Source organism: Histoplasma capsulatum (assembly GCF_000150115.1).
Source record: "Histoplasma capsulatum G186AR genomic scaffold supercont2.17, whole genome shotgun sequence".
Taxonomy (NCBI): Eukaryota; Fungi; Ascomycota; class Eurotiomycetes; order Onygenales; family Ajellomycetaceae; genus Histoplasma; species Histoplasma capsulatum.
The window spans coordinates 325,818-349,151 of record NW_025544817.1 but is presented as its reverse complement, the minus strand read 5'-3'; the positions used below and the strand labels follow the sequence as shown (position 1 = coordinate 349,151).

The window sequence follows — 23,334 nt, the reverse complement described above, 5'->3', positions numbered from 1 at the left end:
TATAACATCGGTTAAATATTTGACAATGGTGATTCCCAAATTGGTGAATCACCACTGAAAGGTCACCTTGCTCAGCGAATTTCCCTTTCCAACATTCTCACGCCAGTCTTTACATTACACAGGGAGTTCGCAGTCACGATGATAGTATATGAATAAGGGCGCAAAACAGTCATGAATTGAAGGCAGATGGGTTGGACAACAATAGATTGAAAAATGGAAGCAAAACTTACGAGAACAGGCGTGCTGAAAGGAAGGTAGAAAATGTTGGAGGGATTGGATTGGGTGATTCGTACCCTCTACTATGATACCACCATGGCGCTGGTGGTGATTGAGCTCTTTTGCCCTAGTGGCCTAATAGAAAAACACCCCATGCAAGAAATGATCAAGTGATGTAACAGGAAAAGAATTGATTTGATAAATACCAACATTAATTATTACCAAGGTAATGAGGATGGAATAAACAATTAAGGAATATAAAATGGCAAAAACAAATACAATACATGTTTGTTCTTCGCATTGCACTGCAACCTGCCATTCTGCACAAGTTCGTCGGCTGAGCGCTCAAATATGTACCATCAACTCTCAGTTTACAAGAGAAGGGAAGAAAAATGAAACGTTAAAAGGAAAAGGAGGAAATCAAAAGACAAATTTTGAAAAATAAATTAAAAGGAAAGAAGAAAGAAAGAAAGAAAAATTAGAATCCGAAGTCCATAAATATATAAAATCCGCTGTTAATCAGAGATAAGTCAGTTTGTTGTCACTTGCTTTGCTCCAGCTGCTTTGCCCTCTAAAAATAGGAAATAAAAGAAACAAAATAGAATAGAAAAATAAGAATAAAAGAGCAATGGAAGAAGGAGGGAGCATATAGCAAAGACATCCAAAATATATTCACGAAAGCCTGGTAAAACACCCAGCTCCAAATCCATCCCTTTGCGTTAATTCAGTTACTTCGATCGAATGATACATTCCATCCCCATCCCGCTAGCATATTGCGCCCGCTCGCTTCAATTACATAATAAAAGTGAAAGAAAGGGGAGAAATACAAAGAAATAGAAACAACTAGTGGAGCAAGGAGGGAAGAAAACAAGATGGAGAAGCTAAAAATAAATGAAATTAAAAATTTCAGATTAGCTCAAAATAATAATAGTAACAGAAGGAAGGAACAATGATGGGCAAGGAAAGATGCTGGCTTTTCAGCGTCATTGACGGGGTCGCTTTGCGTAATTGATTGGCATTTCGGCTTTTCCTTCGATGGCGGGTTCATAAAATTCCGTTTGGATAATGTTAAATTAAGATCTTTGGAAAGGACGAAGAGGCCCTGGGAGGAACAAGTGGCAACACCGATAGAAAGAAGACCCAGTCCTTGCTTGGATGGGCGAAATTGGAGCTTATCTGTTCCTTCTGATTGATTGCTGTTTTGGTTTTGCTTCTTGATTTTAAACCTTTCTTCACCTGCATGAAAAACCAGGAAATGTTTTTCGATCTTGGACGTTGAGCTCGAGCTGGAAGATACCTTCCACAGTTCCGATAAACCTAATAAAATGATAAAAGACTCGGATTAGCTTTTCAAGTATGCTGATGTCGTGTTATATATAAATCCTTTGAATCAATATTTGGGAAACTAACAAGGTCCGCCCATCGGCACCCCATCCAATACCTGCAGTTCCCAATCCCCGTTCCCTCTCGCGACTAGTCGACCCATATCTCCCATCATCACCAAGCGCCATGCGAGCCCAACGCGGTGCTCGAAGCTGGCCAACTTCGATGCGACGGCGATAATGGCTGAACGGCGCACCCACCCCTGTCCGCCGACTCTCCTCAATCACCGCTTGCCGCCGTAGCCGGCTTCGCTCCTCGGGGGTCGAGCCTATTGTTTGCCCCTCTTGCCGTTCTACGGCGTGATCCAGGCGGTCCGCTCTTCGTGGAATGGATCTTGTACGGTGCAGGCGGATTTGCTGGGCTTGGGTGGATAGCGGTGAGGCTGGGTTTTCAGGGGAACGGTTAAATAGAACTCGGGATCGTGGTAGTTGTCGGCTACTTGTAGGGCCATTCGCGTTTCCATTGCCATTTGGCTGTTCGTTGTTAGTAGATTGTGCTGCGCCGCTTCGACCCGTGGCATTTGAACCGTCAGCATCTGAGGGGTAGTCCGAAGGCTGCAAACGTGCTGGAGACTGGGTCCATCTTAATGTGATAGATGAAGGATTGATTCCGTGGGCAGGTAGCAACGTAGATGACAGCCGCTCGCCTTGCGGCTGCGCAATTGATATGGAAGGACGTGACGTCGGCGGTTGAACTGTCGCTCGCACCCGCTCCAACTGGCGATCTCCACCATACTCAGCGCGTAAAACGGCGTCAGCCAACCCCGGAGACGATGCGCGAGGAGAGCGGTTGCCAGTGCGAGCTTCCATGAGCGATTCAGGACTTAGGCGTCTCGGAATTCGCGAGGATAATATCCCATCGTCCCATTCTGAGGCATTCACGGAATCGATAATGTGTCTCTCTCTATACCCCATTTCCCGCAACAACTCTTCACGTGATAATTCTGTTTCCGAATCACCACTCTGTTGGTCCCTCTGCAATGAGGTAGCTTCAATGACGTTTGCTCGATGGTTCAGTCCCTCATGCTCAAGGAAGCGTTCGGCACCATCAGAGTCCGATGACGACTCCTGATCATCTCTGCCTATGTGAGTTCGAACGATTTGTAGTCCTGGTTCGTCTAGATCAAGGGATAGAATCTGGCGCCGGGAAAATGCCTGGCGGATGTCTGCTACCCCAGCTCGCCCATAATCTTCCACCCAAACAAGGAGATCCCAAGGTCTAGGAGAGAACGACATGGACCGAACTGCGCCACCTTCAAAATAAGATCGAGATGACTGGAACACACAAACAATATGTTCTCGCCCACCCACGTCTTCGGGATCCGTGTTCAAAATGCTTTTGACGTCGAAGACTGTGATGATTCCGGCTTGTGACCCAACTGCACAAAGATGGCTAGATGGAGAAAATGCAATTGTGAAGCAACAACAGTCATCATACTCAGGATCTGTGTCCAGTTCTACGGAGCGGATCAACGGCCAGTTCCAACCCATTAGCATTTTGTCGCTATTCCGAACAGGGACTCTGTTTTCGGGGGATTGCTCAATTCGGTAGAAGTAGATATGGTTGGCGTCACCCACGGCAGCGAGAAGGTTCGAATCGGGCGAGATAATGGCATAATTCATGCAAATCGGATGGCGAATGCTCTGGATCATTTCCGAGCGTGTAAGGGAATAAATGCTCACTGTTGTGTCATTATTACTAGAGGAATCCATCCCTTGTTAGCCAAAGAGATAAGTAGTCGGAAAAGACACTTGCTGGTCAGCAATGTACCTGAGAACTGCGACATCTTCATTCGCATAATTATTATTAAGAGCTGGTAGGCGATGAAGCGTCACAGAATTGACAATGCTCCCTCCAAACTCATGTATTTTTATATCTAGAAACCTCTCAGCGTTTGGCCTCTGAAAAAGTTGAGGAGTTGGTAGAGTCTCACTAGCACTTGATGGTGGATATCGGGGCCGAGAAGGATCTAGGTCAACTGGTAATGGACTATCTACGTCTGTACGCGGAGGAAGCATGCCAGGCGGAGTCCCGGAAGTCGTTTCGCCAATCTTGATAAAAGCACAATCCCCGTGCTCTGAACCCCCGATCCCAATCCAACCCAGACCAGCAGTCAGGCATCTTGGTGAGAACGGCACGACCGCAATTTTCTCACGCTTTCTCGTAGGGATGTGGAAGACATATATCTGCCTCTCTACCGCGACATATATTCGATCTGGATCAGCCGTGCTAATGTAGTGGCGAAGTTGGTGGTGACTACGTAAAGCGCAGTTAGCCTTCATTCTGCCCAGATGATAACAAGCAAGCTAGGTATCACGAACGCATTAGGGATCCGGATAGGGAAGAATTTTCGGTGGTTTTGAAGGACGAGACATTCAGTTGGTCGGTAGCTATGTGGAAAGTTCGGTTAGGTCAGTCTTGACGCCTTTTCCATTTCAAGCTCCATACGAGCAACTCTGGTACTCACAGAAGTGCAGAGTCGAGCGTCATGGTGGCCAGGAGAGCAAGGCTGTTAGGGTCATTGTATCAAAAAGCCTATAGTAAAATATGAAGCATCGACAGCATTAGGTTGAAGACGGAGTCCGACAGGTGGTGATGCTGGAGGCGCATTGAAGGGTGGAGGAGGTTGTTACCTGTCTCGATGACGGCAGAGCGGAGAGCTAGAGGTTGGGCGTGGTGGGGGAGGTACCAGCACACACAGCTAGTATCGGGAAGTACATGTGGCTACTAGGCTACCTACCAGTACACAATTACATCACTGGACTTAGCTACGGCTTAACGTATGCCAGGCAATATATCCATGTACAGTGCAACTCGCCATTCACCTTACCCTCATCAGTCTTCATTGCCGCTGTGCTGCGCGCTTCAGCCAGGCGGCAACGCCTTCTGACATAAGACGGTAAGGCTACTTACTGGGGCAAAGAGGTGATTGGCAATTTACAAAGCTTGTGGGAGGTTTTACCACTACGCCAAGAGGATCAATCCTTGAGGTAGCCAGCCACAAAAACGACACCATCCTCCGGACTGCTGGAAAGCTCCTCTTCGTTAACAACCTCATCAGCATCTTCTGCACATCTTCTTTACTTTGCCTATTGTGCGAATATTTCTACTTGCCATTTAAGTAATGGCCGATGACGAGATTCAGAGGCTGTCCCAGATTTTAGAGGATGGGAAGCGACGTCGACGGGACGCGCAGCAGGCTCAACAGCAGTCGGAGCAAGCTCCATGGGCATTGGAAGAACAGATACGTCGTCCCTTAATTACTTTTTGAATATCTTGATGCCTGCCAAACTTATCCCTCAGCCTGAGTGTGTGGTTGCTAGGGAGGAAAGTTTGCTACATCAGATGTGTACTCAATTCCAGTCTCTGAATTGAGTCTATGGTAGATATTGAGCGATCAAACCCTCAATTCAAGTGAAGGTCTACTTGCAATGCGTCTTTGAAAACCCCATCTGCACCATCACAAAATGTACCCTGCAGGATTATTTTTGAAGTTTCCACTAGGATTGTTGATGCGACTATGTTCGTGAGAATTTTTTTGGTCTACCTTGGGCAAAGATTCATCTCTTCGTGGTACAATAGCGTTGATAGTATGGTCAGCACTCACCTCGCTAAAGATATTTAAATTTGATAACTCGAGTTGGGTTTAGTTAATACTTTGAGAATCTGTTTAGTAATGAGAATGTAAGTGGTGATTCTTGAATCTAGGTATGAGCTTATTTTAAATTAGTTAGAGCTGAATCTAACGCAGTTGAAAGATAATAGTTGATTTGAAACCATACCGCATTGTTCTTTTCGTCTACTGCAGCATCAAAGTAGCCAGTCAGCATATATCACTGATATTGTAGACGGACCAATTCACAGCAAAGTAGTATAGGATCTTTAATATGGATGCGCGAATATATTCGTTATATGATTTTTAGTTAATCATACTGCTGGGGCAGCTGTCTTACGAGAAGGCGAAGACAGAATAAAGAATAAATAGTAGAAGATAGAATTAAATACTAGTATGAATAGTTAAGTACAGTACAAGCACTTGTCATAGGAACATAGTAAAATAGTAGCTAATCGCTAAAGAAAGAAATAGAAAAAAAAAGAAAAAAAAGAAATAAGATGAATATATACTTAAAATATATACAGGGCTATGATTGTGGTCAAAGAAATAGTGGTAGCGAGGAGGCATAACGCAATGGTAGCGAAGACATATAAGGAATTAGTTGAGCTCTGTAGTTTTGAATAGAATGCTTTCATCGTCTTACTCTACAACTCTGGCAATATGTGTTTCATACTATTCATAAAACCATTAAACCATTTTCATAAAGTGCATACTTCAGTAGTTCTCTTCAATTCATTCCCGACATATAGTCGCTAAACTAATACAGCTGTAGATAGAAGCTATGACAGATACGTATCCCCGCAGCCAAGCCCACCATCGCACCCAACTACCCAGCTAGAGTATACTCTGTTTCCTCCCTTCTAGTCTACCGTTGTATTTCAATTGGAAATGTCGGAGTATTTGTTTAATCAGACCCCTCAGCTTCAGCTTGTGGAACAGCGTAGAACCAGTGTCGGGCAGGAGCAACAGCCTCCTTAGCGGGGACATTTTCTACCGGCTGCTGTAATAATAATTAGTTGATTGTTCAACAGTATCAATATTCAAGCAGATAGTACTAATATACATACGGCAACGGGGGTAGCAGAGATCATGGAGGCCATGATGAGAGCAGCCAAGGTGTAGAAGGTCTTCATTTTGAGTTTGGTTGGATTTTAATTTCAAAATATTTTTTTGAGAAAGAGGTCGTTATCTTAATGAATTGTAAATATTTGTTGATTTTCAATAGATGTTGAGAGGGTGAATATCTGTGTTATAAGTAGTTTTATACAAACCTATTCGATCTAAGAGTAATCGACCAATGACCACTATGATGTAATAATTGAATTTTTGATTTTGCTGACAATTCCCCCATGTCAAGTTGAGGTCAGCATGCTGATGGTTCTTTAAAGTCAGCAAGTTCGTTGATTGCAGAACCCGAATTTAAGCTCAGACAACCGATTCTTTCCCCAGTTATTATGTTACATTTAAGAGCGACACAACATACGCTTGCTTGATAAATGTCATGATTATTGAAACCAACGACGATCAGGCCCATTCCGTGTGTGGGGTGATAACTGATCGTCTCAAGTCAGCAACATATGGATGACAAGTACTCCAGAGATGAGATCTCAAGTCGAGTTATTGTTATTCTGCTCAGAGTTGAAGTAGAAGAAGTGTGATTTAACTCGAAATAGGCAATACAAGATCATGAGTTTAAGCACTCTGGATATAATCATATATATTTTCTGTATTAATATGTGGATAAATCAGAGAGTCTCTCTTTTAAAAGAAACTGAATGTCATTGAGCTTTTAATCATAGACTGAGTTTGAGAATCAATCATTCACTGCTTTAACTGGTTCTGAAGTGTGAAACTAAACGAATATTGACATATTCTATAAACCTATTCCGCTGTAGGTGCAGCGATCGATTACGGTGCCGAAACTTACGCAGTAGCGCGTCGAAGCGTTGACTAGAAAAGATAATAAGAATTTCCAGTTAAAAGAGCAAGGGCAAATCAAGGAAAATCAAGAATATATCATCTTACTCTAGTTTCACAGATAACCTCTTTGATGCAGTGGCTTTTATAACGTCAGCAATCTGCAAACCGTTCTCCAGCAGAGTAACCCTCTCATACTTATTGATAGCCTTGGGCAGCCCAAGAGACATTGAAAAAGCCATCTTCTTGCTAGAGGTGTCTTTGATAGACATTCTCAAGTCCTCTGTCTTCTCCACCCACTCGAAGGGAAAGGGACCTTGCAGGTAGTAGATGAGGTAAAGATCAAAGGCTCGCCATGAGCAAACCAACCTTCCCCGGTGATCAAATGAATTCCTGTCCGATGACAGGATATCAATAAAATAATATCTACTCCTCTGTTAGTCTAATGGCGCTGCATGAACATGGGCATGTAGTTGTTGTTTGTTGATACAGGCTACAGTTGAACGGGTGTAAAAAAAAGCTTTCTCATATTTTTGCCAAGACGTTTTGCCCCTGTTCAACTCTGGTCAGGTGGTTTAATCCATGGAGAGCACCACCGAAGGTTTTTCCGGCCGAAAATTTAGCACCCGTTCAACTGCACGGCCGATACCTACCTTGGTAGCGCCCTTGTCTCCTGACACGTGACTCGCTGCTTCTTTCTGTGGGATGGTTAATCTTCTCATTGTGCGATCGCTAGCTAACTATATAGGGGTAATCACGTGCGGTGGAGGGCCACCTGGGCAACTAGTGCCCAACACCCCCCCACACGCCAACATGTGTGATGTGTTCCTACGAATATTCCATGCTAGCTATCTTAATCTAGATCATCCCAAAAACATGCTATATACAGAAATTTAATCATTCTTGCTGTTGTTAGTGAAAAGTTCTAGTAATTTAATGAAATGTCTAAATGCCACTGTGCTCAGAGGTTTGATTAATTCATCTGCTATCATATCCTCAGTGGGAATGTGGTTAATTGAAATAACATTTTCATTCAGTTGCATGTGAGAATAGTGGAAGTGAGTGTCAATATACTTGCTGTGCATCATGATCACAGCAACAGTAGCTAGATCAATAGAATCTTTATTATCTACTCTGATAGACAAGGAATTCTTTGCTGTAATAAATTCTAGTTTCATCATTATATTATACAATCACATTGCTTTGTATACTGCTTCACTGAGTGTCATATATTCTGTTTTATTTGAACTTAAAGAAATACAAGATTGTTTGAACAAATATCATGAAATTGATGCATCTGCTAATTTGAATATAAAGCTTAAGATAGATTTATATTTACTGTTCAACAGTTCTACTCAATCTGAATCTGTATAATCTATTGACAGATATGATATATTGAGGAATTCATCAATCTCATTCTTAAAGTCTTTGTATAAGATGTCTAGATTGCTCATTTCTTTTAGATATTATATAATACAGAGAAGAGTTTTTCATATTTTAGATGTAGATACAGTATTCTTCTGCACTAGTAGAGATGCTGCTTATATAATATCTGAGTGTAATTTGACTGTCAGATACTGCAAGTACTCTACTCTGTATTAATATTATTCTTTGATGAATTCTTCTTCTTATTCTGATACAGAGATATTATCTATCTTCATCTCTTTAAGTATTGATGTAGAGATAGAGACAGCATTATCTAGACAGAAATCCTGCACTAAACAATTAATATAGTATCTCAATGTTAATTTGATAGCATTATTAAGATGATGTTCAACCTTCATATTCAAGTATTTTGAAGATTCTTTCAAATCTTTTATTTCTAATTTATTAATGAGAATATCAACTAGTCAATCAGCATCTACTGAATCTTCTGCTATAATATAAAGATTATTCATATAGATTGTTATATAAAAATGATTGTGGAATGTGTGATGTTATAGAGTAGAGTTGTAGAGGCTAGATTTGAAGTCATTCTCACAGAGTAATATTATAAGAAAATCATATCAAATCTTAGCAGCAGGATTCAATCTGTATAGAGAGTCTACAACAGCACAAATCATTATATATAAAGTCTTCATCTCAAATTCAGTAGATTGCTGTATATAAACTGTTTTATCAAATCAGTTATATAGATAGATCATCACTATATCAATCTGATGCAAGATTCAATCTTGCTTTGCTGCTACTATAAATATCATACAATTAGTAGTGTCATTAACAACAGATATGTATGTTTCTTTATATATGCTCTTCTTTAATCAATTGCTATATACTACTCATTGAGATTTTTGTAATATATTATCAGAATCCATATTGAGATTCTGAGAATAATCTTTTTCAATATAAACTCAATAGCTGAGGGCCACTGACTCATCAGAAGAGACATCAGAATATAAAATCATTGTTCAAATATTTCTTCATTTCAAATCTACAATCTCATATTTCATTGATTTTTGTCAATATTTATCAATCCTCTCAGATCTACTAACAGCATTCTTATATTTTTTTGAAACAGAATCAGTGAGAGAAGAAGAGATGTAGATAATGAATACTTTTACTGATTTTATTCATTCAGTATCAGCTAATTCAGAAACAGCAGTATTATCAATAAAATAAGTTGCTGAACTTGCAGCTTTAAATATTATATAATTAATATCAATCTGCAGAGTTGTAGATTCCTTTGCAGAGAAAACAATATTACTGATGACAATTATTTTATTAGTTGTAGAACTTCAGAGACAGTAGATTGAATTGCTACAGAATTCTATAAGTTTAAATATTTCTGCTCTGATGAACAGCTTATCAGTAGATCTTTGAAATTTATGAAGATGTATGTAAATATCAATATCTAGCTCTCTAAAATAGCAAAGTTGAAGCAGAGTGTTGATTAGTGCTGAGAATAAAATAATATAGAGGCATTATACAGATGCTTCATCAGTGTTGTTGATAGATCAGTATTTCTCATTATACAGAGTAATAGATATTGATGTGTTATTGATAATTGCAACTACTATTTCAAGAACATCTGCTCAGAACTTCTTCAGTATATTTATATTTATAAATACTGCTCTAGCACATATTATTATCATGCAGATTTCTCTCTCAGAAACATCATCTTGATAGAGAGATTGAGATATAGTAGATTCTCAGATAGTATCATCTTTGATTATTATTATTATCATTTTATTTGATTGAAAGATATTATCAATATCAGTTCTAACTAGTGCTGATGGTATGAAGTCAAGATTTTTTATAAATTGAACTCAGTGAGTGTAAAATTTGATAGCTTGATTCTTAGTGTGTAAAAAATAGATTCATCTATAATAAGTGGTGTTATCAGTGATAAGCATATAATATTTGATCTCTTGATAAGATTCTATAGAGTAATCAGATATATCATTCAGCATACAATCATCATCAGCAAGGTTGATATGAATATATTGCATTGCTCACAATACTTGTGGTATGAGAGTTTGCAAGAACTTGTGTGTCATATCTGCTTTGACACAGCTATCACAGAAGAAGTCTGTTTTAGATTCTTTGATACAGATATTAGATGACAGATTCTTCACTAATATAATGATTGCATCAGTGTGAATATACTTTAGAGTGATATATTATTTCATAAGTGTTCTTATCAGAGAATTGTAATTGCTAGATTGATTGCTAGATTTCTCCACAGTTGTTGATATTGCATCTCTATAATTGTAAGATTTGATCATAAAATGAACAGTCTGAAATAAATGATGAATATCTATTTGAAATTCTCATTCTATTATTTTATAGACTGATTCTTTGAATGTACAAACAGTGATGAAGTTGACACTATTCAGAGCTCTTATTGTAAAATAAGAAGAGGTGGTGTTAGATAGTTGATATCTGAAACCTTGATCTTCTAGCTTCACAAAGGATAGAAGATTGATAGTGAGATTGAAGATTCAGTGAATATAACTCACTGAAATATCCCTCTCTTCTAATTCTAGAAGAATATCATCTATCTTCTCAACTCATTCTATATCATCATTCACAGTGGTTATCTCTAAATTCTTCTCAAATAACTTTGCATATATCAATGAGTGTCTTTCATCTGTTATATTAAAGCTTGTGCAGATGTTGAGATATCAAGATCTGAATATTGTAGCAGATAATGCAGATAAAGTAAATACTGTATTGATACTAGATTGTAAGATAAGAAGATCTAATACTCTGATATCAGTAGATTTATTATCATTCTTATTCTTCTTCTTATTCTTTCTCTTCTTTTTGACATTCTCAGTGTTATCAGTACTCTTATTATTTTTATTCTTCTTTCTCCATCACTCAGATGCTTTGTCAGAGTTCAGATAATAGCAATTAGTCTTTATATACTCTGAAATCTTACAGTATTCACATCATGAAATTGTGGTGGTGATTGTGATATTATTATCATTATTATTGATAGCTGTATTGATCTTTGAAGTTTTGAAATATTCAGAACTCTCTGACTTACTCATCTGATGAGCAATTTGTTTTATAAAATTATTAATATCTAGATTGACAATCAGACTCTGATCTGTATTATAGAATATATCAAAATATAATTTGATGTAGATTCTCTGATAATTTCAGAAACTAATAATAAAGAAATTATGAAGATAGTTCTTACTGTAGTTCTCTGTTAGTTGTTGCATGTGAGCAGACAGATAGTGATATTAATGTATATATATCAAATAATCACTGTTCTTGACATGTAAGTGGATAAATTCTTTGAGAATATTAATTCTTTTCTCTTCTAGAGATATTGTATATACTGTGTTTATCTTGTGTTATAGAGCTGCTGCATTGTTGAATTAAATGAATTCTATAATTAAATAGACAGAATCTATCAGAGATTGTAATATATAATAGAAAAGTAGTTTTGAATGTATTATTTAATATTATTACTTGAGTGTTGATAAATCTTCAGATGATTTCTGTTGATTCTTATTAAGAATATCTGCATCATCAATTATCTCTGTATTCAAGAAGAATGCCATCTTCTATATCTGATAGTTGATATTATTAAATATGGTGATAGACTTTGTATTTAATGAGATCTGCACTTTCTTCTGATATTTACAAGCCAGCATGTTCAGATCTTCTTCTGATATAGAATTTGAAAAAGATGAAGATGATGAAGAAGATAAAAAAGATGGCAGTGTATATACTGATATCAGTCACTCATAGAGTGCAATGAGATCTGCTGCTGCCATGATCATCATACTGTTAGAATTCAGTATAGATATCAGTATAGAACTGAGTGTGTCATTCTCAGATTTCTCACATTCTGGCATTTTATCAGTATTGTATGCTGAGTCAGAGATTGTCATATCATTCTCTGTCATTGTATATTCAGTTTGATTACTCTCTACTTTTGAGATGAATTCTTATTCAGTAACAGAGGGAATGGACTGAGGGACTCTTGATTGCAAATATAATATCTTTTTATATTCTGATATGAGAGTTGCAGATAATCAAGAACCATTCATAATTAATCTGATTTAGAGAGATTCTGAATGAAAATAAATAAATAAGTTTTTGATTTCTTCAAGATAGTAATGAAATCTCTGCAGTAGTCTTGACAGTAATTCCATCAATTACATCACTTTTATAGACAAAGAACTCTCTTTTTAGAGGAATAATGTCTAACTCATTCAATATAACTTCAGTTGCAGCATATTCTAATCAAAACACATCATTTTTCTTAAAAATCTGCTATCTGGGCCATAACCTGTGGGATGGTTAATCTTCTCATTGTGCGATCGCTAGCTAACTATATAGGGGTAATCACGTGCGGTGGAGGGCCACCTGGGCAACTAGTGCCCAACACTTTCCACTCTTCCACCACTTTCGACGCATCACCCAAAGTAGACTAGTGCCACAGCCGCTTTTTTTCTCTCTTCAAATTTTTCAAGTTTTCATCGTTATGATCTTCTCAATCTCCCCAAATTCCCATTTCCTCTCACTCCGCCTTTGTGTTTACCTCCTTTCTCTTTTCCCGTGTAATACTATTGTCTCTATCTTCTCCTCTTGTATTTTATTTTCTCTCCCTTAAAATAATAATTTTGATTATCCTCTCATAATGCTTGCATCCCGGTTCTCCCGTGCGGTATGTGTTTTGTCATCACTTGTGCTTCAGCTCAACTTGATATAAGAATGTCAGACTGATTCAAATACATTCAATTAGCTTCCTCGCACTGTTCCTTCTTTTGCCCGTTCCTCCACCTACAGGCTTCCCACTACATCCTTTCGGAGATGGAACTCGACAGAAGCGGGAGAGGAGAAGGTAAAGGGCCAAGTCATTGGTATTGATTTGGGTACGTATTACTCGCGTTGAGTTCTGCCATGTTCTATTCTAGTATTTAGTCATTCATGTGTATCGCCAATTATGGCCGGCTTCTGTTCTAAACTAACTGATATGTTGTCTAGGTACTACCAACTCTGCTGTGGCTGTCATGGAGGGAAAGACTCCAAGAATCATTGAAAACGCTGAAGGTCAGAGTTCTATTTTTCCCACTCCAGATAATCCCTTAGCTGGGAATAAAGGAAACTGACCTCCTCTCTTTCTTTCAGGCGCACGAACAACTCCCTCTGTTGTTGCTTTCTCCAAGGATGGCGAGCGACTCGTTGGAATTGCTGCCAAGCGCCAAGCTGTCGTTAACCCTGAAAACACCCTCTTCGCCACGAAGCGTCTGATCGGACGCAAATTCATTGATCCGGAATGCCAGCGAGACTTGAAAGAAGTTCCTTACAAGATTGTTCAACACAGCAATGGCGACGCTTGGGTTGAGGCTCAGGGCCAAAAATACTCGCCCTCCCAAATCGGTGGTTTTGTCCTTCAGAAGATGAAAGAGACTGCCGAGTCATATCTTGGCAGACCTGTAAAGAATGGTGTCGTTACTGTTCCTGCCTACTTCAATGATTCCCAACGTCAAGCTACCAAGGATGCTGGTCAAATTGCCGGTCTCAATGTGCTTCGCGTTGTCAACGAGCCCACTGCTGCTGCCCTCGCATATGGTCTTGAGCGTGAGGCAGATCGCGTTGTCGCAGTCTACGATCTTGGTGGAGGTACTTTCGATATCTCCATTCTCGAAATCCAAAAGGGCGTGTTCGAAGTTAAGTCCACCAATGGTGATACCCATCTCGGTGGTGAGGACTTCGATATCAGCCTAGTTCGCCACATTGTCAACCAGTTCAAGAAAGAGTCCGGCCTTGATCTTTCAGGTGACCGTATGGCTATCCAGCGTATCCGTGAGGCTGCTGAAAAAGCTAAGATTGAACTGTCGTCTGCTCTTCAAACCGAAATCAACCTCCCATTCATCACGGCTGATGCTTCTGGTGCCAAACACATCAACTCGAAAATGACTCGTGCCCAGCTCGAGGCTCTCGTCGACCCGCTGATTTCCCGAACTGTCGAACCTGTGCGAAAGGCATTGAAAGATGCCAACCTCCAGGCCAAGGACATCCAGGAGGTCATCCTCGTTGGTGGTATGACGCGTATGCCCAAAGTTACTGAATCCGTCAAGAGCATCTTCGGCCGTGAGCCTGCCAAGTCAGTCAACCCAGACGAGGCTGTTGCGATTGGTGCTGCCATTCAGGGTGCTGTCCTCGCTGGTGAGGTCACTGATGTTCTCCTCCTTGATGTCACCCCCCTCTCCCTTGGAATCGAGACACTTGGAGGTGTTTTCACCCGCTTGATCAACCGTAACACTACTATCCCAACCAAAAAGTCCCAGACTTTTTCCACTGCTGCTGATTTCCAGACTGCTGTCGAGATCAAGGTCTACCAGGGTGAGCGTGAGCTTGTCCGCGACAACAAGCTCCTTGGAAACTTCCAACTTGTCGGAATCCCCCCTGCTCATCGTGGTATCCCTCAGATCGAAGTCACCTTCGACATTGACGCTGACTCCATCGTCCACGTCCACGCCAAGGACAAGGCAACTAATAAAGATCAGTCCATCACAATCGCTTCCGGCTCTGGCCTCTCTGATTCCGAGATCCAGAACATGGTTGACGATGCTGAGAAATACGGTGCCCAGGACAAGGAGCGCAAAGCTGCTATTGAAGCTGCCAACCGCGCTGACAGCGTCTTGAATGATACCGAGAAGGCTCTCAAGGAATTCGAGGACAAACTTGACAAATCTGAAGCTGACCAGATCAGGGAGAAGATCGCGGCCCTTCGTGAGGTTGTTGCCAATAGCCAATCAGGCGAAGGCTCCATCTCTGCTGAGGAGATGAAGGCCAAGGTTGACGAGCTCCAGAACGCCAGTCTTACCCTCTTCGACAAGATGCACAAGGCTCGTTCCGAGGAGGGCCAGCAGCAACAACAACAATCGACCGAGAACCAGCAGGGTGGCGAGGGCGAGAAGAAACCATGAAAATTTGCCCGTTAAATCTTGATATTTTCAATCAAAACAACAAGGATTCGATTTAACTCTGGTTTTTTTCCTCTTTCGTCAAATGAACCTATTTCCTTTATCATTTAGAGGCCTTTTATTCTGTTTTTTATTTTTTTTATGAATGTCCACACAAACCCTGTTATTTTATCATTTTTTCGTTCCATTTTAGTTTTCCCTGTACACATACCAGCCTGTTCATTTCATTTTAATGCGCCCCATACTTAGTGTTGGAGTTTATCTTACGTGTCATCTGCTTTATTTCCGCATAAGCAACCATCGTCATTCTTATCCTGGTCTCAGGGGAATGTTTTATTACTTTTTGTTCACAGTCACCAAGGGATTAGGGGGAAGGCGAGAAAATTCCCTTTTTCTTATGATGATTTTTTTTTCTCTTAATTTCTCTTTTCTTTTGTCAACCGGGCGGGAAGCGCGGCGGTGGGTAAAACTCAAGGCAGAAAAAGTGTTATGTGTTTTTTCTGAATGTCGAACAAAAAAGCGAGCCGGAACACGGGGAGAAGGAGAAAGGTAGTTTTGGTTTTGTTGGCTGGTTGAACCCGTCTAACCCAACCGAGTCGAAGTCGACCCAACCATTTTTGCGCAGGTACATGTTATTGCATAGCAGACCGCAGCATTTGGGTGAGAATTCTATGGTTGGATTGGTTTGGGTTGCAGTAGACGAGGTCGTGGAAGCGTGGTTTTCTATATACCTCCCACCACCCCTCCCTCAACTCTCCTTGAAACCCACCCTCCTCTATTCCGTTGTCCACGATTAGAATATTACCATTCTCCTCTCTTATAGTATTTTATTATCAGTTGGCTTTCATATATACCTATTTAGTTCCGTAAATGATTTTCTCCTTCGCGTTGCTGCCTCCCTACCCTTCTTTTCGTCACCCTCTTATATTCTTGTTTCCCAGTGTCAAGCTGTTTTCCGTTACCACACCGGTTTAACATGCGGGACAGTCATGGGCCCAACTATCCTTATACCTCTATCCCCATTCCCCCAAATGCAACCTGTTCGCATTATCCCCCTTAAAATTCAGAAGACGGCCGCAAATGCGCTGGTGTCATGGTACCTGTACAGCAAGTAGTACAATTGAAACTCTGGACGATTTCTGCGAGGCTCAATTTCTGCAAGCATATCGTTCACTGCTATTGACAATTTTGCATCTCGGATCTAGCACAAGGTCCCATTCACGGAACTCCTGACTTCTGACTTAAAAACACCCCAGTGATTCACTCTCTCCTGTGCCACTGTGCGAATGAATTGGTTCCAAGCCCCTTAAACGCGTACATATCCAGACAAAAAAAAATTTAGTGGACGGGCTTCTTCATCACGTTCACACCAGCCAAGCTCAACGCTTTTCATTTACAAGCTGCCCCTGCCACGTTTACCCTTTCGCTTTGGCAGCTATTTTCATACGTATTGTCTCGAGATATCGAAGCCCTACGCGAATGCATAGCTGCGAAAAACGGGGCAATGCCGGTTTCCATTCTGGCCTCCCCTAATTGACCTTTTCACATCCACCACCCCAGAGAGAAATCATTCATTCGTCACCATTCCGTCTCATGCAGGCCACTTTTCGTCCCCCTTCTGAAATCAGTGCTAGAATCAAAAAAAATAAGGAAAATGACATCAGCCGCCCTGGCCAGCATAAATCGCCGCATCAAGAAGCACCTCCAGCGTAAGGTCGATTTATACGTAGAGCGCAGCGAAGTCCTACGCAAACGCAGGGCCGCCGACACGGCTGTAGCTGAGAAGCGCAAACGGGAGGATGAGGCCTTTAAGGCGGAGGTTGGGAGGGCGAATGTGAAAGCAGCGGGTATGTCCACACATTTGACCTTTGACTCTTATCTTGGTTCTCATTTTATTATTTCCCTCTTTCCTCTTTTTTTGTTTTTATTTTTCCTTGTTCATTTATCACTCCACTTCAATTTTCCTTTCATTTTGCCTGGGAACCATTTAGTGAAAACAAACTTACGTATTCGTTTCAATCATAACTATCAACTTTAGAACTTACAGGAGGAGCAGATCCGGCTTGCGGGAAGGTTGACGAAGGGGGAAATGTCGTTGATGGCTGATCAGGCATCTGCGACTGCAAGGGCTCAGAGAAAGAAGGAGAAAAGGAGGAAGAAGGAGATGAGGCGGCGGATTAGAAGGATTGCAAGGGAAGGGAGAAAAATACAGACGGCAACAATGTCTACTTGTTGGTATGTTATCCAGCTGAAGGCTGTGGCTGTCGGGTTCGTTTGGCCCCTCTTGTTTTCGAGTTGACAAGCCCCCCCTATTTCGATTTGCGTGGCATAGGAGAAGAAGTGATTTCCCTGCATATATATTGTTTTAATTTATTCCATGTGTTGACGGTCTCCTTCCTCCTCGCGTAGCCGTGAACAAATGAGCCATGGATGCCTGTCCTGTCACCACCATAGAGATGCCATTGAAAGGCCCTTGCCGACAGCAGGGTGGTCAGATACAAGGGAGCATCTCTCGGTATCCAATGTTAAGCTAGAGTTAGAAGAGGGAGTGGATAACGAGGTGAAAAATGCTTCTTTGACGGTGATTTATGCTCCAGGTACACAACTTAGTAGTCAGCAGATAGATAGACGTTTTCAAAGAAATTTAATCATTTACAGACAGATGGACGACAGTCTTGCGGAAAGACTAAAGTTCTCCGCTCATAACTAGCTAGGTAAAGCTCTATGTTGTCACCCGCAGTAATAATTTACAGCCTCAGCTTGAGCGAGGAACTCTCAAACGCAGCCGCTGACATCATAAGATAAACCAATATAACACCACGAAATTCTATTTAACCCAGCAAATGACAACCGCTTAGAGACACTTCCATTACCTTCAGATATTATATGTGGAAAAACATCACCATGTCGTCCCCTCCAACTCCAACACCCAACCCCCTCATCGACCTCCCTGAAATCCTCCTCCTTTGCAGAGAAAAGGAAAACATAGTTGCCTTCCAGGACGCCCTCCGCAAGCACTGGCCCGCGGTCACCTTCTTCTCCCCTTCTTCATCCACCACCACCACCTCCCCCCAACCGACCCAACAAGCCGAGCAAAAGCTAAAAATAATCCCCCTCAACGAACGCCTTAACACCGTCCCACATACCCAACCCTTCGACCTCGTCGTTTCCCCCGCCAATTCCTATGGCCGTCTTGACGGCGCCTTCGACGACGCCATCTCCCGCACCTTCTGTCTGCCCGACCACCCGTACCTCACCTTGACGCGTGCTGCGCAGAAAACGCTCTACGAGCGCTGGCGCGGCTATGCGCCGCCGGGCACCTGCACGCTGGTACCGTTTCCGGAAGAGATTGTGAAAGCGGGGAAGGCGCTGGGGGGCTGTAGGTGGGTGGCGCTGTGTCCGACGATGCGCATGCCGGCGAATGTGGTGTGGGATCGGGAGGTTGTTTATAAGTGTGTGTGGTCGTTGATGGGGGAGGTAGAGAGGTGGAATCGAGAGGTCAGAGAGGAAGGGGATGGCGGGGAGGAGGGGGGGAAGAAGGCGAGGAGGACGAGGAGGAGGATTGATAGGATCTTAATGCCCCCGTTGGCGGTTGGGGTAGGGAAAGTTAGTAAGGAGAGGTGGGCGGGTCAGGCTGTGTTGGCTATGAAGCATTTTGTGGATGCGTTGGAGAGGCCGGAGAGGTGGGGGAGGTTGGACTGGGAGGAACTTGGGAAGGATTCATTTGAGGTTGAAACGACGTGGAAGCCTGAGGAGAGGAGAAAGTAGGAAGCAAGGGGTAATTATGCCGTAACTGTGAGTGGGACGTAGTTTTTATTCGTATATGTACAAAGACGAGGCGAGGCGGTAATGATCCAAGTATGGAAGCCTGAAGACTTCTGATCGAGTTGAACCATTTCCTGAATTAGATTATTCCAGTTACATAGGTTGTACCCGCCAGTATCCATGGATGGAAACATACACAGGGAATGATTTGATGTACTTTTTTCTCGCCCGCGCTTACAGCCACTTGAAATTCGCTGCAAGGAGGGCGAAGCGTTCCACAAGAGATTCACGGCGTACGAATGTCAGAAGGAATGAATCATATCTCCAGGAACAAGACGAGTTGTTGTGATTCCCGTGCATTTAACTAATTATAGAAAATCCCCTGGTTTTGGTGATGAGGGAAATCTGGTGCCCGGTGTAGCCATTGCGGAGAACTTTGTCCCGCGGCTGATTTTGTCTCAAAAGGTGGTGTGATGCATTTCACAAATGGGTCAGTCGAGATAAATTTTTTTAAATCAGGTTTTAGAAATAAGTCAATTGCTAAAGGATGGCGCGTGCAATAAGGCCATCGAACGAATCATATTGAGATAAGATCTTTCCAAACCCCAGATATATTATAGCTAGCTACACATCAAACTGTTACATATCCCCCCTTACCTCCTTTCAATACACATGTTTAGGTACGTTGGCGGTACATATGTAATACCAAATTGCCCTACTCCCTTAAAACTAGCACATGAACCGCATAGCCTGACCCAGCCTTCAAACCCACGCCGAAGCCTTCCTCCTCTCCTTTTCCAACTCCCTTCTCAAGAACTTCATCACAAACCCTCCACACCCAAAACTCCTCCAGTGACGCCTTTAGCCACGATTCAAATACATCTGGCGCCCGCAGTTGCTGCGCGATAATGCATATAGTTGGCCTCCTTTTCATGGAAAGAGTTGGAGGGGCTGAAAGCAGCGTCAGTGGGGGTGCGCCATTAGAAAGAGACGTAGGCGTATAGCCAGGGCGCAGACGACAGATTTCTGCACAGGTCTGCACGAATGGGTCGATTAGCGAATCGTTGTAAATGCAGTCGCAGGAGAGGAGGAGGTCGAAGCCGGGATCTTCTTCTTCTTCTCCTTTCCCCCCTTTGGTTGTTATGACTTTGGCTGACGGTGAGGAGCAGGGCATGATGACTTGTTTGAGGGTGGAAGGTGAGTCGAGCTCCCAGTCCAGCGCGGTGAAGGTTACGTTCCCCGTGTTGGTGGCCGGGACAGGTCGGGATGGGGATGCGGAGTGTTTTACATTCGAATATTGGGTTATTGGCGATTTACGGGAGCCGCGCTGTGACTGGCGGTGATGGTTATCACTACGCCGCAAGGTTGTGGCACTGACTTTGGTTGTAGTGTTTTCTTTGAGGTTTTCTTTTAGTAATTTATGGACGTATTCTTGGTCTGTGGCTATGTAATGGCCGATAGATGGGGCGAGGGCGAGGGCGATAAGCCCCGAGATTCCACAGCCGAGCTCGACGACTGTAGAGTCCTGGTTTAAGATTGATGACGTCCAGAGGATATTTTGTTTGGAGGAGAGCCATTCTGCGATTAAGGGGGTGATTTTCCATAACACTGAAATCGGAGGGGATTGGAGGTTTATTTCGGCTACGTTAGAAAACGTTGATGTTTCTTTGCAAAGACGTAGACCACCAAAAGGTAAAATCACTATAGAATAAAATGGCTTTATAAAACACATACCTGCGCCGGTAGTTCCGCCTGAACGGGATGAGGAGAGGATAGTTGGCGATTGGCGAATTCGAAAATCACGGCCGTGGATGATGAAGTCGACGGTGTTGGCGCGCGAATCGACAAATCCAAGGTTCTGTGAGGGGAATTCTTGCGAGTACAGGTAAAAGGCTTCTACGGTTTCCCCTCAAATAAAGAGCGTGGATGTTTTGTTCAGTATGCTGCTGCGAATGTCGAAGTATCCCATGGATGTACTGTTGGATTTGAAGTACCTTCCTCAGCATCCTTGACCTCAGGGCCAATCACCCTTAAGAATTCCTCGAAGTGCATCATCGATTGATTGTAGATGGCAAATGTCACTCCATGTATATAAAGCGGATAGACATTTTCATATTCCTTTTGGTTTGCATCTGGATGTGTCAGGGACATTAGCTAGGTGCCCCTCCTTTTCTTGATATTCTGAGTCCTCTGATTCTGATAATGATAGAGCCGTGAGTATCAACTATATGGTATAACATAAAAAGGAAGGGAAGCACCACGTTCTTGTAGACAACATCCGCGGAAGCACGTAAATGTTCAAGTAAAGACATTTAGCCAGGTGAACTCGTCTCCTCTTACTTTTTGGCAGCTAGCAAGGGAAGCATGGACTGGGTTAGGCGAGATGATTTTTTTTTAATCCCTTGTTTGATATCCACTCTTATAGCGCGCCTCCTGTAGCAGTACTAGTGCTATATGGGGGAGAATAAATAGAATACCAGTAATGAATTTGGTATGGGTTGATCATGGGCCATGGGTGTAGTTGTGAAAAGGATTACCCTCGGCGGTAATTGATTTCAACAATAAGATCTTGGTGCCAAGCATTACCAAGTCCGTGGAGTCAAACTCGGGTAGAATTTATTCATTGGTTATATGCGGTTAACTATCAAAAAGTTGAACGTTGGTTGAAAAAGCTAATTCTCATCATGGCTAAAATCACCTTAACTATTTTGATATTTTTCCATGACTGGCATTGAAGACGGGACATATCGACCACACGTCAGCCGTGTGAACATGTTCTTGGAAAAATTGCACTGTGCTTAGCATATGCTCGGCACACCACTTTCTCGGCCACTTTGTACCAGCCACGCTAATTTAGTATGAGAAATTACCTGCTTGTGTTTGTCTTGATGTCTTGGAGGTACTCTCTCCTACTTAGTTGGCGTGGTGGTACTCTGGACAAAGTGGCCGTGAAAGTGAAATAAGGTAGGAAATGGCCTAAACTTTATCCAAGCCCTGCCAAGTTCTAACCGACGTTGAACATCTGACTTTTGAATTTCTACCCACTTCACATTCAAGTCGAACCCGGCAATATTTGACTGTGTCGTAAGAATATAGATTTCAAATAATCCATAATTATAGTAAGTTTCAGTTTCATTCGAACTCATGGTGATGCTTGTAATGTATATAAATTACCAAATATACTTTGTTGTTTTCGACAAGAATGGGGTTTCCGCCGCCAGTCAAACAAATTTGAGCACTTTTACGTAGAATTTGGTGTTTTTGTGGTGGTTCAAGCTTGGTTTTCACAGAAGCCGCGTATTTTCGCAGCAGTGGAAAGAGTCCACCGTATTTGGGGACGTTGCGTGATAGGGACTCTTGGCCAAGAAAGGGCCATCGATCTTGTGGTAGTTCAAAGCGCTGGCCCCGCTCAAGATCATCAAGGAGTTTAACGACTGAATTTTCTGGCTCCACTTCGATGCCCAGACCCATATAAAACGTTCTTTTGCTAGACGATCAAAGTTCAGGTATTAGAGGTATGGAGGCGGCCTGGGCGCGCCTTGCAGTGATTGGCTGGGCGCATCAGCCAGCTCTGACCACGGGGAGCATTGCAAGGATCGCTTTGAATACACATTCCATGCGATTGAAGACTTGAGAACTATTTTGATAGCTAAATTTCTAGTTCGATTCATGGCCGAGGTTCATGTCATGCAGATGGGAGCAGTATGAAACGCAGAGGAGCACTTTCAAAGCAAGATTAATGATAGTGATTGACAGTCACTCCAGCCACTGTTTCTTCATTTGTCTCAACTCGCTGCCAGCAGCTGCTGATCAGTTCAAGTCAAAGCACCATGGCGTCACTCGATCGTTCAAAGCCCCTGATGAAAGATGGTATTCAAGTGAAAATATGAGAGTATACTCTGTATAATTTACAACATGCAATACTTGCCAGCCACCTCACCGTCGCAACTGGGGGTGCTCCCTTTCACCCGTCCCACTGGAACTCTCTAAAAATAAAGATGAATGATCTGTTTCATGTTTGAGAAACACCATCGCTGTTCA

General features: G+C 42.2%; 5 protein-coding genes across 5 annotated transcripts; 3 read left to right on the top strand and 2 right to left on the bottom strand.

Annotated features, from left to right (window-relative positions):
- Positions 1-1,448: 1,448 nt before the first annotated feature.
- Positions 1,449-4,089, bottom strand: HCBG_08744 (uncharacterized protein; the record flags this gene model as incomplete). Its single annotated transcript, XM_045435793.1, has 4 exons — positions 1,449-1,533; positions 1,627-3,297; positions 3,370-3,855; positions 4,067-4,089. 4 exons carry the CDS (start codon positions 4,087-4,089, stop codon positions 1,449-1,451), a joined length of 2,265 nt encoding a protein of 754 aa, XP_045283585.1.
- A 9,024-nt stretch (positions 4,090-13,113) lies between these two features.
- HCBG_08743 (heat shock protein SSC1) lies at positions 13,114-16,423 on the top strand (the record flags this gene model as incomplete). Its single annotated transcript, XM_045435792.1, has 4 exons — positions 13,114-13,262; positions 13,341-13,470; positions 13,583-13,648; positions 13,727-16,423. The coding sequence occupies 4 exons, from the start codon at positions 13,236-13,238 to the stop codon at positions 15,529-15,531; spliced, it is 2,028 nt and encodes a 675-aa protein (XP_045283584.1).
- Positions 16,424-16,517: 94 nt separating this feature from the next.
- Positions 16,518-17,634, top strand: HCBG_08742 (uncharacterized protein; the record flags this gene model as incomplete). The annotated part of the gene is made up of 3 exons (XM_045435791.1): positions 16,518-16,624; positions 17,179-17,375; positions 17,576-17,634. 3 exons carry the CDS (start codon positions 16,518-16,520, stop codon positions 17,632-17,634), a joined length of 363 nt encoding a protein of 120 aa, XP_045283583.1.
- A 784-nt stretch (positions 17,635-18,418) lies between these two features.
- HCBG_08741 (uncharacterized protein) lies at positions 18,419-19,462 on the top strand (the record flags this gene model as incomplete). The annotated part of the gene is made up of 1 exon (XM_045435790.1): positions 18,419-19,462. One exon carries the CDS (start codon positions 18,433-18,435, stop codon positions 19,294-19,296), a length of 864 nt encoding a protein of 287 aa, XP_045283582.1.
- A 546-nt stretch (positions 19,463-20,008) lies between these two features.
- On the bottom strand, positions 20,009-21,876 carry HCBG_08740 (uncharacterized protein; the record flags this gene model as incomplete). Its single annotated transcript, XM_045435789.1, has 3 exons — positions 20,009-20,808; positions 21,288-21,425; positions 21,831-21,876. 3 exons carry the CDS (start codon positions 21,874-21,876, stop codon positions 20,009-20,011), a joined length of 984 nt encoding a protein of 327 aa, XP_045283581.1.
- Between the last annotated feature and the right edge of the window lie 1,458 nt (positions 21,877-23,334).